Source organism: Lotus japonicus, chromosome 1 (assembly GCF_012489685.1).
Source record: "Lotus japonicus ecotype B-129 chromosome 1, LjGifu_v1.2".
NCBI classification, from domain to species: Eukaryota; Viridiplantae; Streptophyta; class Magnoliopsida; order Fabales; family Fabaceae; genus Lotus; species Lotus japonicus.
In genome coordinates this window covers 133,316,096-133,329,627 of record NC_080041.1, presented here as the reverse complement: position 1 = coordinate 133,329,627, position 13,532 = coordinate 133,316,096, and the positions used below count along the sequence as shown (strand labels likewise).

The window sequence follows — 13,532 nt, the reverse complement described above, 5'->3', positions numbered from 1 at the left end:
CGGATATATTTTCCTTACCGCTGGGTAAGGAAGGAAATTGTGGCGGAATAATTTTCCGTCGTAAACTTTGGGACGGATATATTTTCCGTCACGAGTATTGTGACGAATTTATTTTCCGTCACGAGTATTGTTACGAGTTTATTTTTGTCACAAATTTTGCCACGGATCCTTTATTTTCCGTCACAAGATCTGTGACGGATTTACTTGCGTCGCAAATCTCACTGGCAAGGACTTTGTGACGGATTTGTTTTCCGTCGCAAATAAGCTGACAAAAGTTTACAGCAGAACTGCTGTAGTTTCTTTTCTTATTTCAAATGTTTGCTTCTACACTCTCTAATTTATTCATAATGAACAGAGATGAAAATGAAGCCGCAAGTTTTTATCTTAAATGTGTTTAACACATATTTAAATTTAGAGCTTTAATATAGTCTACACAATTAATTTATTTACACCATTTAAAGTGTAATGGTGCACTTTAGATAATGAAATACAAAAGTAATCGGGTTTAGAAAATCAATAGTTGAGTTTGTGACAAAATATATGTAAATCTATGGTAAATTATGAAGTTACTCAAATGACAATTTTTAAAGTGCTCTTCTTGTATTTATTACTTCAAATTAGTTAAATCATTATTTAGTATTATTTTTTTATTAAGATCCAACTTGTTGTATCCTATTTAAAAATCCAACTTAACTTGAAAAAATATTTACAAATCTAATTTTGAATAAGACTAGCTCTCAAATAAAGCAGATAAGTTTTTTTGTGACGCTCCAAAATCCAAGTCGTTATGGATGCGCATAATATAGGTAAGTTTTTACATACACTTAAAAAAAGCTTGAACTTTACTTATTGAGCAAAATTTTCTAACCTATAGGTTTTTTTCAATGAAGAATGCGGGCTAGAAACGCCATAGGGAAAAATTATTGAAAATTGTAAAGAAAACATGGTCTCTGATGCTGAAAGGTCAGCATAATCATAGTCATAGCTCCCACATCCAAAGCATGTTTTATGAAGAGATTGTATCTTGTTCCTTGGTTTTTGCCAGCTTTGCTCCTATAAGTCTTTCTAATATGGGCGGCTCCAATGAAATTGGATCAAGGCATCGCTCTGTAGCAGCAACAATCACCTGTGCCACAAAAAAAAAAGATACAGAACAGATAAATAGGAACACCAAACAATAGAGGAAAAAATTCCATAGAAAAATAATTTATAACAATGAACAACAATTTGAAAATGTTAAAACACATGGTCAGATTATTTTTCCAACCTCATCAAGCAAGAAATCCATTGCAGCTTCATCTTCAACTATTTCTTTTATAGGGGTCCTTAAGAACTGAATATCTAACTGAATTTGCTGAAATCCACTCCTATTAAAAGTCTGGAATCGAACAAATTCTTGTAAACTTTTAAGGCACAATTTAACAATGGTCATAATGACTGATTCCTGCAGTTTGCAAGCAAAACATTAGTAAGAAAAATTTCGTGCAACCAATTATTTAAATGTTGCATCTCTATTTTGATGATTATTCAATACCTGTGTATACTCCACTTTTGTGAAAATTTCAACTTTTTGCTTGAACAGTTTGGCTAGGTGTGTTTCCAAAAGCTGCTGGCTCCTTCCCTTGAGAGTATTTGATCGAGTCAACTTCTCTTCGCGAAAGGAGTTGCTTCTTGTTGAAGAAGCATTACTTCCGGTACTATCAACCCTGTGGTGCTTCCGTATACCTTGAGGTAAAATCTCCTTCACTTCATTACCTATAACTTCAAGCTGGAATGTGTAATAAGAGAAATAAGAAAATTAACCCGACACAAGAAAGGCTCATCAAGCAAGCCTTAGAAGTAGAAACAGAAGGAGTGGAAGAAGAGTAGAGACAACAGCTTGCATCAACCAAGTAACTACATTTCTTTCCTTTTAATCTCTGTTTGGCGCTAGTTCTGTTATTTGTGTGCTTCTTGTAATTTGTTGAACACAATATACAATGTCTTCTGTTTTTTACGCCGTCCCGCCGCGACCCCGATTGCGACAAATGACAATTGATTTAAAATGACAGATACTAACCTCTTGAAGAAACAAATCAACAAACATGTGAACTTCTCTTGGCTCCTTATGCTGCGCAAAGCATAGAAGAAACTTATATTCAACTCTTTCAAAGATAAAGCTTGTAATTTTATTTTTGAAATAAAGGTATATAGCATACTGACCTTTACCCAACAAGGTGTGGTAAACCTCTTCTTCAGGAGAAGTGATATTCGCTGAGTTTTCATATTTATGTACTAAAAAGAATCAAATAAAGAGTGTGTAAATGCTGCTTATAAACTTGTAGATACTTTTGATAGAAGAAACATTATTAAACAAAAGGAAGAGTGAGCATGGGTAAAAATAAATAGGCAGCTCAACTTGATACTCCATCAAAGAGAGTGGAAATTAGTTACATTTCCTTTGAAGTAGGAAAATTATTTAGGGCAAACATTGTTGAATCCAAGCTTCAAAATAGCGAGCAGGCTTGTATATGACTAGAGAAATACAAATGAGGGAGGGAGTGAAATAGGCATAGTAACACACACAGTGGCTCGTACAAATTGCATTTCCATTGAAAATAAATTATGAACTTGAAATTACCATATGCAAGAATTTTTCACCGGCAGACCTAAATTTTTGGGAGATCTCTTCAGGAACAAAGCCAGGTTCATATTCATAACCTTGAAAATTCCCACCAGAAAAGGAAGCTGCTAATTCCTAAACATCACAAGGAAATTTTAAGGCACACCCTACAGATATGAAAGGAATATTAACCAGAAAATTTATTCATTCTAGAGAACTAATTATCATACTAGTCAATTAAGTGGATCCTTGCCTTGGTGATTTTTGGGATGGCAGTTTGTTCAATAATAACAGACAGTCGTGCCAACACTAGGACAAGGCTTGGAAAAGCTTTGTCACCATGGACGCCCTCTGCCAATTCACGATTTTGGGTAGCTAAAGAAGTTTTTCTCCCTGAAAACAATAGGAACTGAACTTCAAGTTGTCTAAAAAAGTCTTGAAATCCTTCTTGAACCCAATCAAAGATTAACTCTCTTAGTTCATTTAGGATCTCTAAATTGTCATCTAGAATTCTGCGGACATCCTGAAATTATCGAGAGAGAGAGAGAGAGACAAAGAGATTAATCTAAATGAAACAACAGAAAAAAAATGATAGGAAACTTTTAACAGTGAAATTGGTCAACACAAATACATAATTATAATCTTGTTTCTATTAGTCTAGGTATACAAATGTGCTTACCAGCAAAAAGTCTCTGCCTCCTTCGAGAACTGCTTTTATGCTAGCATCTAGAACAACTTCTAGGGAATGCTCCTCTGCTCCATCCCGTTTCAGTACTTTTAAGAGGGTATCTACCAAACAGAAGCTAACTCAGAGCACAGTTAGTAAGACAACTGTCTGTGATCTATTTTTGTAGCTAACGTAAATCAGGTGAATATACATATTAAACATCAATCTAACATACAACCTAATGTTCTCCATTTTCTGCTTTTGGTCAATGTCACAAGCATGGTGTCATATTGGCTAAAACCAACAGTCTTTGAATTTTATGTCTTTTTTTGTCCCATAGTATGGTAAATATTTCAAACTTGAATGATGAAATTAAAAATCAGGAGTTTTCTACGAAGTTATACAACTAACCTGAGATATCTTGCATCAAATGAGAAAATACACTTCCAATATACGTCTTGACAGCAACCTTGGAAGCCTGGAAATATTAAATTCTAATTGATGAAAATCCAGTTTTAACCATGAACTTTAAGTAGGATCGGGTGGTGAGGAGAAAAGGAGAATGGTGACTTCAAAGCTACATCTATTGGTAAAATTCAATCGGAGCCAATAACTTTGACCTCAAGAGAATGATTGTAGAGAGATGCTTCTTGTAAGACTTCATCCATTAGGAGCACATCATTCCAGATAACTCCTGAGCCCAGTTCAAGCGTAATTTTATACATGAGAAACCAAAATCAGTTCCAAAAGCACTTGTATATAATTTAATCATGAAAATATTTCTTATGAACACATGAATATAGTACTTAAGTAGTGGATTAAAAGCATGATACTATAGAAGTCGCTTGTTCAAATTTATTTGATATACCAGAAGGTCCAAAAAGTATTAAAAGCTTATGTATCTGTTACAAATAGAGATGATGGTGAGCTTTACCTCATAGTTTAATGCATTATCCAATATATAAGAATAGAGACATGCACTGCATTGCAGTAAAAGACTTCCAGAAAGGCTAAACAAAACCAAATAGATCCATAGAATCATCACTTATGAGAGAAGCATCGCATACATCCATGAAAAGCAGTGAAGCAAATAATGCTACATAAATCGTGACTATAAAAATTATGAGAGGTTTGTTTGATGTCTATAAGAAAAACTAACATATAATATAAAACAAACAAGATAAAATTGTTTAGTTGATTTAAGAAATTAAACTATCTTTCAAAAAAAAAAATTAACTAACATAAAACTAAAATAGTGAAAAACCAGAAGAGGCTGCCATACTACTTACGAAGAACACCAAGTAAATCTTCTCCACAGATTCGTGTCTTTACATACTCCTCAATAATTAGGAAGCGCCTAGAAAACAATTAAGAAGTTAATTTGCAAATTTATATACTTTGTATTAAATTAATGATAAAGTACGGATACTGACTTGGTAATTAACTCTTGAGCAAGGTTAACTAATTGCTTTTCTGAATCAGGAAATATTACTTGGAATGCACGAATTGCCTCCACAAACTCACAAATAGCTACCTATGTTAAGAAATAGGAGTAGAAACATATGTTAAATTGATTAGTATCCTAACCATAACTATCAAAGTATATATGTTATATAGGCAAAACTAAAAGTAAATTAGAATAAAACAAAACCAGAGAGAGATATTGAACTGGAATAGCACAATGACCAAGCCTTATCTCATAAATCGAGGGATGACTGTATGAAAGTTAGACATGCAATTTAGAACTTGACCAGAATTCAAAGTAAACAAAGATAGGATAATCAACAAAAGCACATCTATACACATGTGTTTGGGAAAAAAGAAAATTAAGCAAAAGGGTAATACTCTAACACTATTCACCTCATGAGAAGAGGGTGAAACAGTCTCTTCTACTTCAGGGATCAGCTGAGTGTCTGAAAGGAAATGCTCCAAATTCTCTCGTAGCTTTGCCTTCAAATTGTCCACCTGCCAACGAATATAAAACCTACCATCATATATGATATACCCTTAACTGATTCTCGATGGAAAGGGACAGGGGAAGAGAGATTGAGACAAGGTTGATCTCTATAGCTCTCACAAAATGCAAGAAAAGAAAAACGCGTGCACTCTACAACATATAATTTTCACCACATACCGCAATTAGTTTGAAAATAATTAATACTTCATAAAAGCCCATCATGTCTCAACTCTCAATTTGAACAAAATGTTATCTAAGAAAGAAAAACAGTACGAACCGGAAAATTCAACTGCTTAAGGAGCACAGCAGCCTCAGCTCTCACTTGCGTTGATTCAGAATCTGAAAATACCTTTTCCTGTTTGGAGAAAGAATGTCAAATTATGAAGCAAACTTCACAGAAAGAAAATAACCACCAATTACTTGTTCAGCATAGTATTAGATAATAGACTTCAACTTCAGTGCATTTTAAAAATGATAAACATTTTTTTAGAAAAGTTGATTAAAAGGATGGACAGGCCAAGCTAATCAATCTTATCCAGTTTTATCATAAGTTTGATGCCCAATTGAGATTAGATATAGCTATCTAACAGGGATCAGATATCAAGCTATAAGATTATATAGAACGCATAAAAATGTGAAAGAACTATACCTGCAAATTTTTTACTATGATAGCTATTGCTTCTTCAGATGCTTGCTTACAATCTTTGAATGATGAGTCTCCATATGCCTGATAGAGAAGACAGAAACAAAAAGATACCTCATCTAAGGCTTAAATGCTTCGTGTTAACATGAAAATGTTTCTGAGTTGTGCGGTAAAGTAATCATCTAAAAGGGAATGAATTAGTGATAACATCAACCAAAAAACAACCTTAAAAATTGGCATTGCACCGGTATAGAACCTGACTGCATTTGCATAGGCCTCAACTTTGATGCACTTGGCCAGTCTATCAGGAAGGTCATATATGAACTGCAAGTTCACAAGGGTAAAACTCGTAAAATCATCACTCGTAGCAATAACATAAAAGATTTAGACAAGCAGTTATTTCATTGTTATCACCAAATTCAGCACTGGACACACAATTTGTATCATGGAATGGCATCCAAAAACATAATCATTCCGGACAACAGTGACGACAATAAGCAACTTAAAACAATAATACCTGAATTTTACGAAGAAGATTGCAAGTCAGGTGCAATTTCTCTATATGCTCCCTATTTTCTGATAAAGAAGTGTTAACACCATCACTCCTTGACTGAACAGACATTATCTGCATCAATGAAAAATGTGAATTGCTCATAAACTCTTATTCAATTTTCTTTTTCCTTAATAAATGCTTACCTTCTCAAGAAGGTGTTCCATACTGGCCTCCATCCCCAAAATATTGCTTTTCATCCTGTTTCACAAACATGCATTGTCCTTACAATTTACATCACTCTCAACAAAACAGATCATACAACATTAAGAGCATATAAAACAACCGAATGCATGAGAAGAAAAACTATGAATGTAATGTACCTCTTGATTGAATCGGTAGCGCAGATGAACTTGTTGTAATTCTCATAAACGAGCGTTTGCAAATCGGTGTCGAGATTCTTGATTTCGGTTACCATTTCAACGTGCCTCTGGAGTAGCCCTTCCAGATTCGATTTTTGTGCCTTCAAAACAATAAAAACAGAGTCACATTCTTCAATGATTGAGAATGGTGTTGTGTGATGTTGATGAATGAAGAATGAGAATGAACATAATGAATGAATTACGAGAATGTTGATGTAGTGATTGGGTTGGAAGGAAGAAGAATTGATGTCATCTGGTGAGGGGTGTTTGGAAAAGGGGTTGGAGTTGGGGGAGGTTGAAGAAGATCGGGTTGGAGAGTAGAAACTGGAGAGAAGATCTCTCATTCTCTTTGCTTTCTCGTCCAACGCTTCGTCGTTGTTGGAGCTCATTGTCTTCGTTTTGATTTGATTAGTAGTAGTGTTTCCTTTCCTCCAATGTGTGTGTATCTGTGAAGTTGATAACAGGAATGCAGTGGCGAATGAAATTAGTAATGACTCCCGCGACCTTTTCCCTTCATAACCACCAGCAAATCTCGCTACTTATAATGCAGTAGTAGTATTGACTGAGCAATGATTTATATACACCTCACTTTCTCTTCCATCTCATTTCCACTTATTTCTCTTTCTATCTCTCTCTACATTTCCTGTCACATCACATATCATATCACTCATTTCTTTCATTTTTCTTCTTAATCATGCTAGGTGGAGGTGGAAATCATATGTAAACATAACATTATTCGTATTGACTATTCATCATTAGACATAATGTCTCTGCCTAGTTGAACCACTAGCAACAAAACATGTACTAAATGATATGTCTTTTTCATTTATCCTGAATTGATTTTTAAATGATATTGTTTTAGAAAAAAAAAATGTTTATATAATTGCTAACTGGTCCCTAACTAAATCAATTACCACCGCAAAAGTAATTTTTTAACCTCCCTCTCATTCAAGTGATATTACAATTGTTCTTCTCATGGGGAGGAGGAGAGACAAGTTGCTCCCCCACCAGCAATCCTAAATCCTCTTTCTCAAATCCACCCACTTCCTCTTTCAACCCTAGATCCTCTATCCCCTCACCATGTCATTGAACAACCCCGCTCAGGTGCGTCCTCACCGCCGCACCAAAACACTCCAAAAATGCAAACTTTGAGTCCGAATCTCTGAAACCCATAATCACTTTTCAGATGTCTTCGCTCCAGACGCCAGCCATGGCTATGAAATGCGCAAAACTGATGCCATGGGGCTGTTGCTAAGGGAGAGGATCATGTTCTATGTTTTCCCCCCATTTTTTTTCCTTTCTCCCTTTTTTCTCTGTTTCGTTTCTCTGGCCTTGAGCCTGTACTATTTGTTACTCTTGGCACATCTTGTGCTTTATATATATACTAATATACAAGTTTGGTTTAGCTAAAGAAAGATTCAAGCTTTTCATTAATTACCCCGGTGGCTCTCTCATGTGAGAAAAAATAGATTTTTTATCTTCAAGCTGAAAAAAGATTCAAGCTTTTTGTCTATTGCTCTTCCTTGCTAATACACCCTCCGGTCACATATATAAGCAAAAAACACTTTTTAGGTTCATTCATTTAATGAATGTATCTAGTCGACTAGATACATTCATTAAATGAATGAACCTAAAAAGTGTATTTTGCTGATATATGTGACCGGAGGGTGTATTCATTATTCATTGTTTTTGGGTTTGATTGTTTAGTTTTCTTCACAAATATCAATTGATCTCTTCTCTTTTTTTCATCGCCTTATTGCTTCATGATTTTCATAAAGTTCTAAATTTTGAATGAATTTTCGGAACCGTGTTCAGAAATTACTAGGTTCATGTTCATAAAGTTTTGATTTTTAATGTATTTTTATCTATTTTCGTTCATCTTCATGTCCTGTGTTGTGCGATTTATGAATATCCTCTTGAACAGTGAAGGAGAACGAAAATGGAAGACGAAAAGGGTGATATTTGGGTTCCTCCTCTTTGAAAGATGAAGAATCGAAGATGAAGAAGTGTGAGATGAGTTTACTAGTGTATTGAAGATGAACCAAGAAAGAATAATAGAATATGAACCAACAATGTCTTCAATCTTCAAACTAAATCTCACTCATGGTAAAAACTCATATTAACCAGAGACAACTTTTTAACAATTGCTAAAAAACCTTCTCAAAATTAATATCACAAATTATTTTGAATTTATAGAAAAAACATAAATTGAAGGAAAATAAAAAATCTGGTATAATAATTGCCGCATGTCTCTTTTCTATTTGACTGGCCACATGAAGGCACCATACCCACATTTTTTCCCACAGGCACCACAAAATTCACCTTAGACATAACAATCATGATTTATTCATATACATATATTATACTCTTAAAAAATAGGGTCGGGGAAGCCTGAGCACAGTAGTAGGTAAAGAGAGAGGGTTGCTCGGCACTCGACAGGAAAGACAGGAGAATATACGGCCTTGTACACACCACTTGGCGCCCGTCACACTATGGGAGCTGGTCATGCCCGAAGTTGTTACATTAACCGCAAGAGACAATTTCTCATGGTACACACTACACACTCAAACCTTTAAAAGATTGATGGAAATGAGATGGAAAGAAAATTGGGTAGCTTATTTCATATTATGTAGTTTTGATAAAATTATATATATATATATATATATATATATATATATATATATTCTACATTGTTTTGTATGATATAAAGAAAACGATAAAATGATGCGTGCCTTTATCTCTTTTTGTTTTGGTTGGATAGAAAATAGATAGAAGTTGCATGAAATGATGTTTTACCTCAACAATTATTTATTTATAAATAATCTTGATAATAAGGAAGAGGTAATGTGGAAAAATTGATGATAAATAAATATATTTGATGAGTGTTAAAAAGTAATGAATTCTCTCGGTTTTTTATAAAAGCTTTCTCGTGCCTTACTGAAATTAAAAAGGACAGTCTATTTATCATAAAAGAAATAGTATGTGAAAGGAGCTAAAACTTTTCTCTTCTTCTACAACCGACTAGAGATGTGAGGATTTCTATCTCATTCAAGAATTATTGAGCACTTGGTGCTTGTGATAAAAATAGTATTACGGGGAAGAAAATGAAAACGTTGGGGTTGGGCAACCTCTTGGCTCCGCCCCTAATCTCTTTCATTCCGCTTCATTCCATATTCTCCCCATCCAAACGAAGATATTATCGATCGTGTGGGGACATGGTAATATCTTTAGCATTCCAGATAACAATATTTTTAATCTGTCTGATGCGACATCTATCATACACGACATTGAGCACTTTCGCTCATTTTGTAGACCTGAGGATACGATAATATTTTCCTATTGTGGTCACGTTGGGAATAAGTTGTTGATATACGCCAACCGGAACCATACATACTAGGTAAGTCAATATTTTTATATCAACTCAAGTTTTTCTACTCTCGTCTGCTTTCTATTCAACTTGGAGAGCCTACCAAAATTAGCGGGTTCCACATGTTATGCCGACTACATCTATACACTGATGTAAATACAAAAATACTCGTAGTCTTAAATTCATTTCACAATAATATTCATGTCCCTTCAACTCTCAATTTACTCGTAAAGTGACTTTGCTGTGACCAAATTCATGTTGGCAGACCTTTTTATCGGCGGAGGGCGGTCGCTAGCAGCGACCTCATTCTCATTGAAACTATGATCTTCATCGGAGCTTCAATGGCGCAACCGACAAAGAGAAGTTGGAGAGGTTTTGATGCGAGCCAAGGTTATCAGAGTAATTTCTCTTCTTTAATTTCGATCGTTCAATTTTAAATAATAATACTATTCAACGACCAACTAACTCACATTAGATGAAAACCGTTATTCCCGTATAATTCTTTCCCCCCAAAATCACCTCAAACTCAAACAAACAAAATTGGATAAAGCAGGTGAGTATTTGTGGCTGAGCAAAGTTGTCGTCACTGTATACGGCAGCAACAGTAACGCGGTCCTTTGAAGCCCTCAAAATTAGCATCCATTCATGAATCGAATCCCCCACTTCTCATATTTTCTCTATAAAATCCAAACTTCCCTTTCTCATTCACCTTCCTTTCTTCACTCACAAATTCTTCTCTCTCAACCAGATCTAGGGTTTCTGATCACAACCCAATTCGTATTAGGCTTTCGCAAAACCACACCAATGTTTTCTCCATTTTTATGACACTCACCTCCATGCGTCGATTTCGTATGCTTCATTCATTCTCAGTTATCTTCCTCTACTGGTTCTACGTTTTCTCATGAATTCCCTTCTCCAAATCGCTTAATCTTTTTCTTCTCCTTCGTTTCATTCTTCGTTTATCATTGTCATTCTGATTACTACATTCACAACAAGTTACATTTCGCCTTAGTTTTTTGTTTTTGTTTGCTATCAATGGCTTCGATTATGAGTTCGGGATCGGCATCGGAAGGCGGAGGAGGAGCAGATCTGCATGTTGACAACGAGAGGAAGAGGAAGAGGATTCTGTCCAACCGCGAATCCGCTCGGCGATCACGGATGCGGAAACAGAAGCAGCTGCAGGATCTGACTACCGAGATCACCAAACTGCAGGTGGGGAATCGGAAGCTGGTGGAGGACATAGCGGCCAAGGAGAAAGCGTTTGCTGAGGTCGATGCTGCGAATGCCGTACTCAGGACACAGACTATGGAACTGGCTGATCGGTTGCGATTCCTCAACTCCATTCTCGAGATTGCTCAAGTTAGCGGATACTCTGTTGAAATTCCCCAGATTCCTGATCCTCTTCTCACACCATGGCAGGTTCCCCGTCCTACTCAACCCATCATGGCCTCTGCAAACGTGTTCCTGCATTGATCTCTGTTTGATTTTCAATTTTAGCAGAGTCCAATTAGGGTTTTATTCGAATTATTAGTCTTTTTTTTGGGTTTAGAATTTGTGTCCAGATAGTGGTGACTGCGATGCTTTTGTGTAAGAGATTTCTGGAACTGTCCCTATTTTGTGTTATGTAAGGATTCTTAATTATCAGTGATTGGGACTTGTTTTGCAATGATGATATGAGTTATTAATCATTATCCTTAGCTTTATTTTAATGGAGTAGGGTTGTGCATGTCTGAGAATGCATGGACCCTGTAATTGAAAAATCAGAAAAGGGACTTGTTGATGACATAGAAAGGAGATATGTTTATTAACTTGAAGTGTTTGAAATAACGCGCGAATGATGGGTGGAGACGCCCACACACACTAGCTATGCGCGGGTGTTTCTCAATCTATAATTTGATGCATCTGAAATAACGCGCAAATGATGGGTGGAGGCCCACATAAACGAGCTGCGCGCGCCTATTTCTCACAAGTCACAACTATAACTTGAATTGTCCGAAAAAATGCACGAACGATAGGTGTAGGCCCACACAAGCGAGTTGTGCGCGCGTGTTTCTCACAACTATAATTTGAAGCATTTGAATAACGCACGAATGATGGGTGGTGGTCCACACAAACGAGCTGTGCGCGCGTATTTCTCACAACTATAATTTGAAGCATTCAAATAACGCATGAACGATAAGTGGTAGCCCACACAAACAAGTTGTGCGCGCATGTTTCCCACGACTATAATTTATTTTTTTTTTAGTCGAAACACAACTATTATTTGAAGTGTCTGAAATAACGCGCGAACAATGCGTGGAGAGGCACACACAAATGGGCTCCAAAGTTGATATTGATGAGGTGCTTGCTGTGGTACCTTAAGCCAGATTAAGGCGTGATACCCAGAATGATATAAATTAATAGAAAAATAATACAATTTGAACTTAAAAGAAAATAATAGATGAAGATTTGCAAGGTTTAACATAGGTGAGGCATGGAGAAAGAAGATCTGACAAGACAGGATCTTAGATGATATCTCAAAATCGAAAGTTAAACTTAAAATCCTAGTTTTTCAAATCGTGCATTGAACAATATAAACAAACTTAAATACAATATGTAATTAGTTGATTGAGTAATCGAACTTAAATTCTTAAAAAAATTGCAACAATAAATCATCATTTTTTTTAAGAAAATAACAAAATTATAACTTAAAGTACTATACGAGGTACCATACCCGAAAAAATATATGGGTACCACAGAATTCACCTATTGATGATTAGTTCCTAAATTTTGTGAAGGTCAATGGAATGCAACTTGCATCTAGTTTAGACTAATGTGTGCCGCAATCATGCAAATAATATATTTTTTTTATTAACTATGAATACGTTGTGATTGAGTTGAGTAACAAACTACACATGTGATCAATCGTCAAGTGACACGCGAAGCATTACTCGCAAGGTTACGTATCCATTTGAAATGATCCGGGTCCAATCCATTGTCCAAATCCCTTCCCATTTGAGCCTGCCACTAGCGTCACAGTCCATGATAATACAAGAGATGGTTCTAAAATATAGAGGAAGACCTCATTTGTAGGACGTGTCTTTGAAGTATTCTCTCCTGTCGAAGGGATATGCACACGACCTACCACTTCTAGTGTGTGGCCTTCTGACAGAAATATTTGTAATGTCAATGGCTAAATGATCTAATAAAATTATTTCTAAGCGGGTTGGCGGATTAGATAAGTATCAAGCGCAATGCATATCACAAAACAAATAATTTTAATTGGTAAAAATTAAGAGATCATACCAATTGTATGCAGCCCATGCACTTGTGTAATTTAAACATATAGTAATGATAGGATCAAATATGTGTTTGTACTTTGTACATATCAATTTCTTTCTTTTT

The 13,532-nt window shown here is 35.6% G+C and overlaps 2 protein-coding genes across 2 annotated transcripts; one reads left to right on the top strand and one right to left on the bottom strand.

Annotated features, from left to right (window-relative positions):
• Positions 1 to 742: 742 nt before the first annotated feature.
• On the bottom strand, positions 743 to 7,240 carry LOC130732721 (vacuolar protein sorting-associated protein 51 homolog). The gene is made up of 20 exons (XM_057584714.1): positions 6,985 to 7,240; positions 6,743 to 6,882; positions 6,566 to 6,620; positions 6,387 to 6,494; positions 6,095 to 6,193; positions 5,876 to 5,953; positions 5,504 to 5,581; positions 5,130 to 5,234; positions 4,703 to 4,803; positions 4,559 to 4,626; positions 3,890 to 3,963; positions 3,681 to 3,747; positions 3,282 to 3,391; positions 2,856 to 3,125; positions 2,621 to 2,737; positions 2,203 to 2,274; positions 2,060 to 2,110; positions 1,535 to 1,768; positions 1,268 to 1,444; positions 743 to 1,126 (listed from the first exon to the last, which is right to left on the bottom strand). The coding sequence occupies exons 1-20, from the start codon at positions 7,168 to 7,170 to the stop codon at positions 1,007 to 1,009; spliced, it is 2,310 nt and encodes a 769-aa protein (XP_057440697.1). The 5' UTR covers positions 7,171 to 7,240; the 3' UTR covers positions 743 to 1,006.
• Positions 7,241 to 10,756: 3,516 nt separating this feature from the next.
• LOC130731055 (bZIP transcription factor 53-like) lies at positions 10,757 to 11,839 on the top strand. The gene has a single exon (XM_057583243.1). The coding sequence runs from the start codon at positions 11,184 to 11,186 to the stop codon at positions 11,619 to 11,621; it is 438 nt and encodes a 145-aa protein (XP_057439226.1). The 5' UTR covers positions 10,757 to 11,183; the 3' UTR covers positions 11,622 to 11,839.
• The last annotated feature ends 1,693 nt before the right edge of the window (positions 11,840 to 13,532 follow it).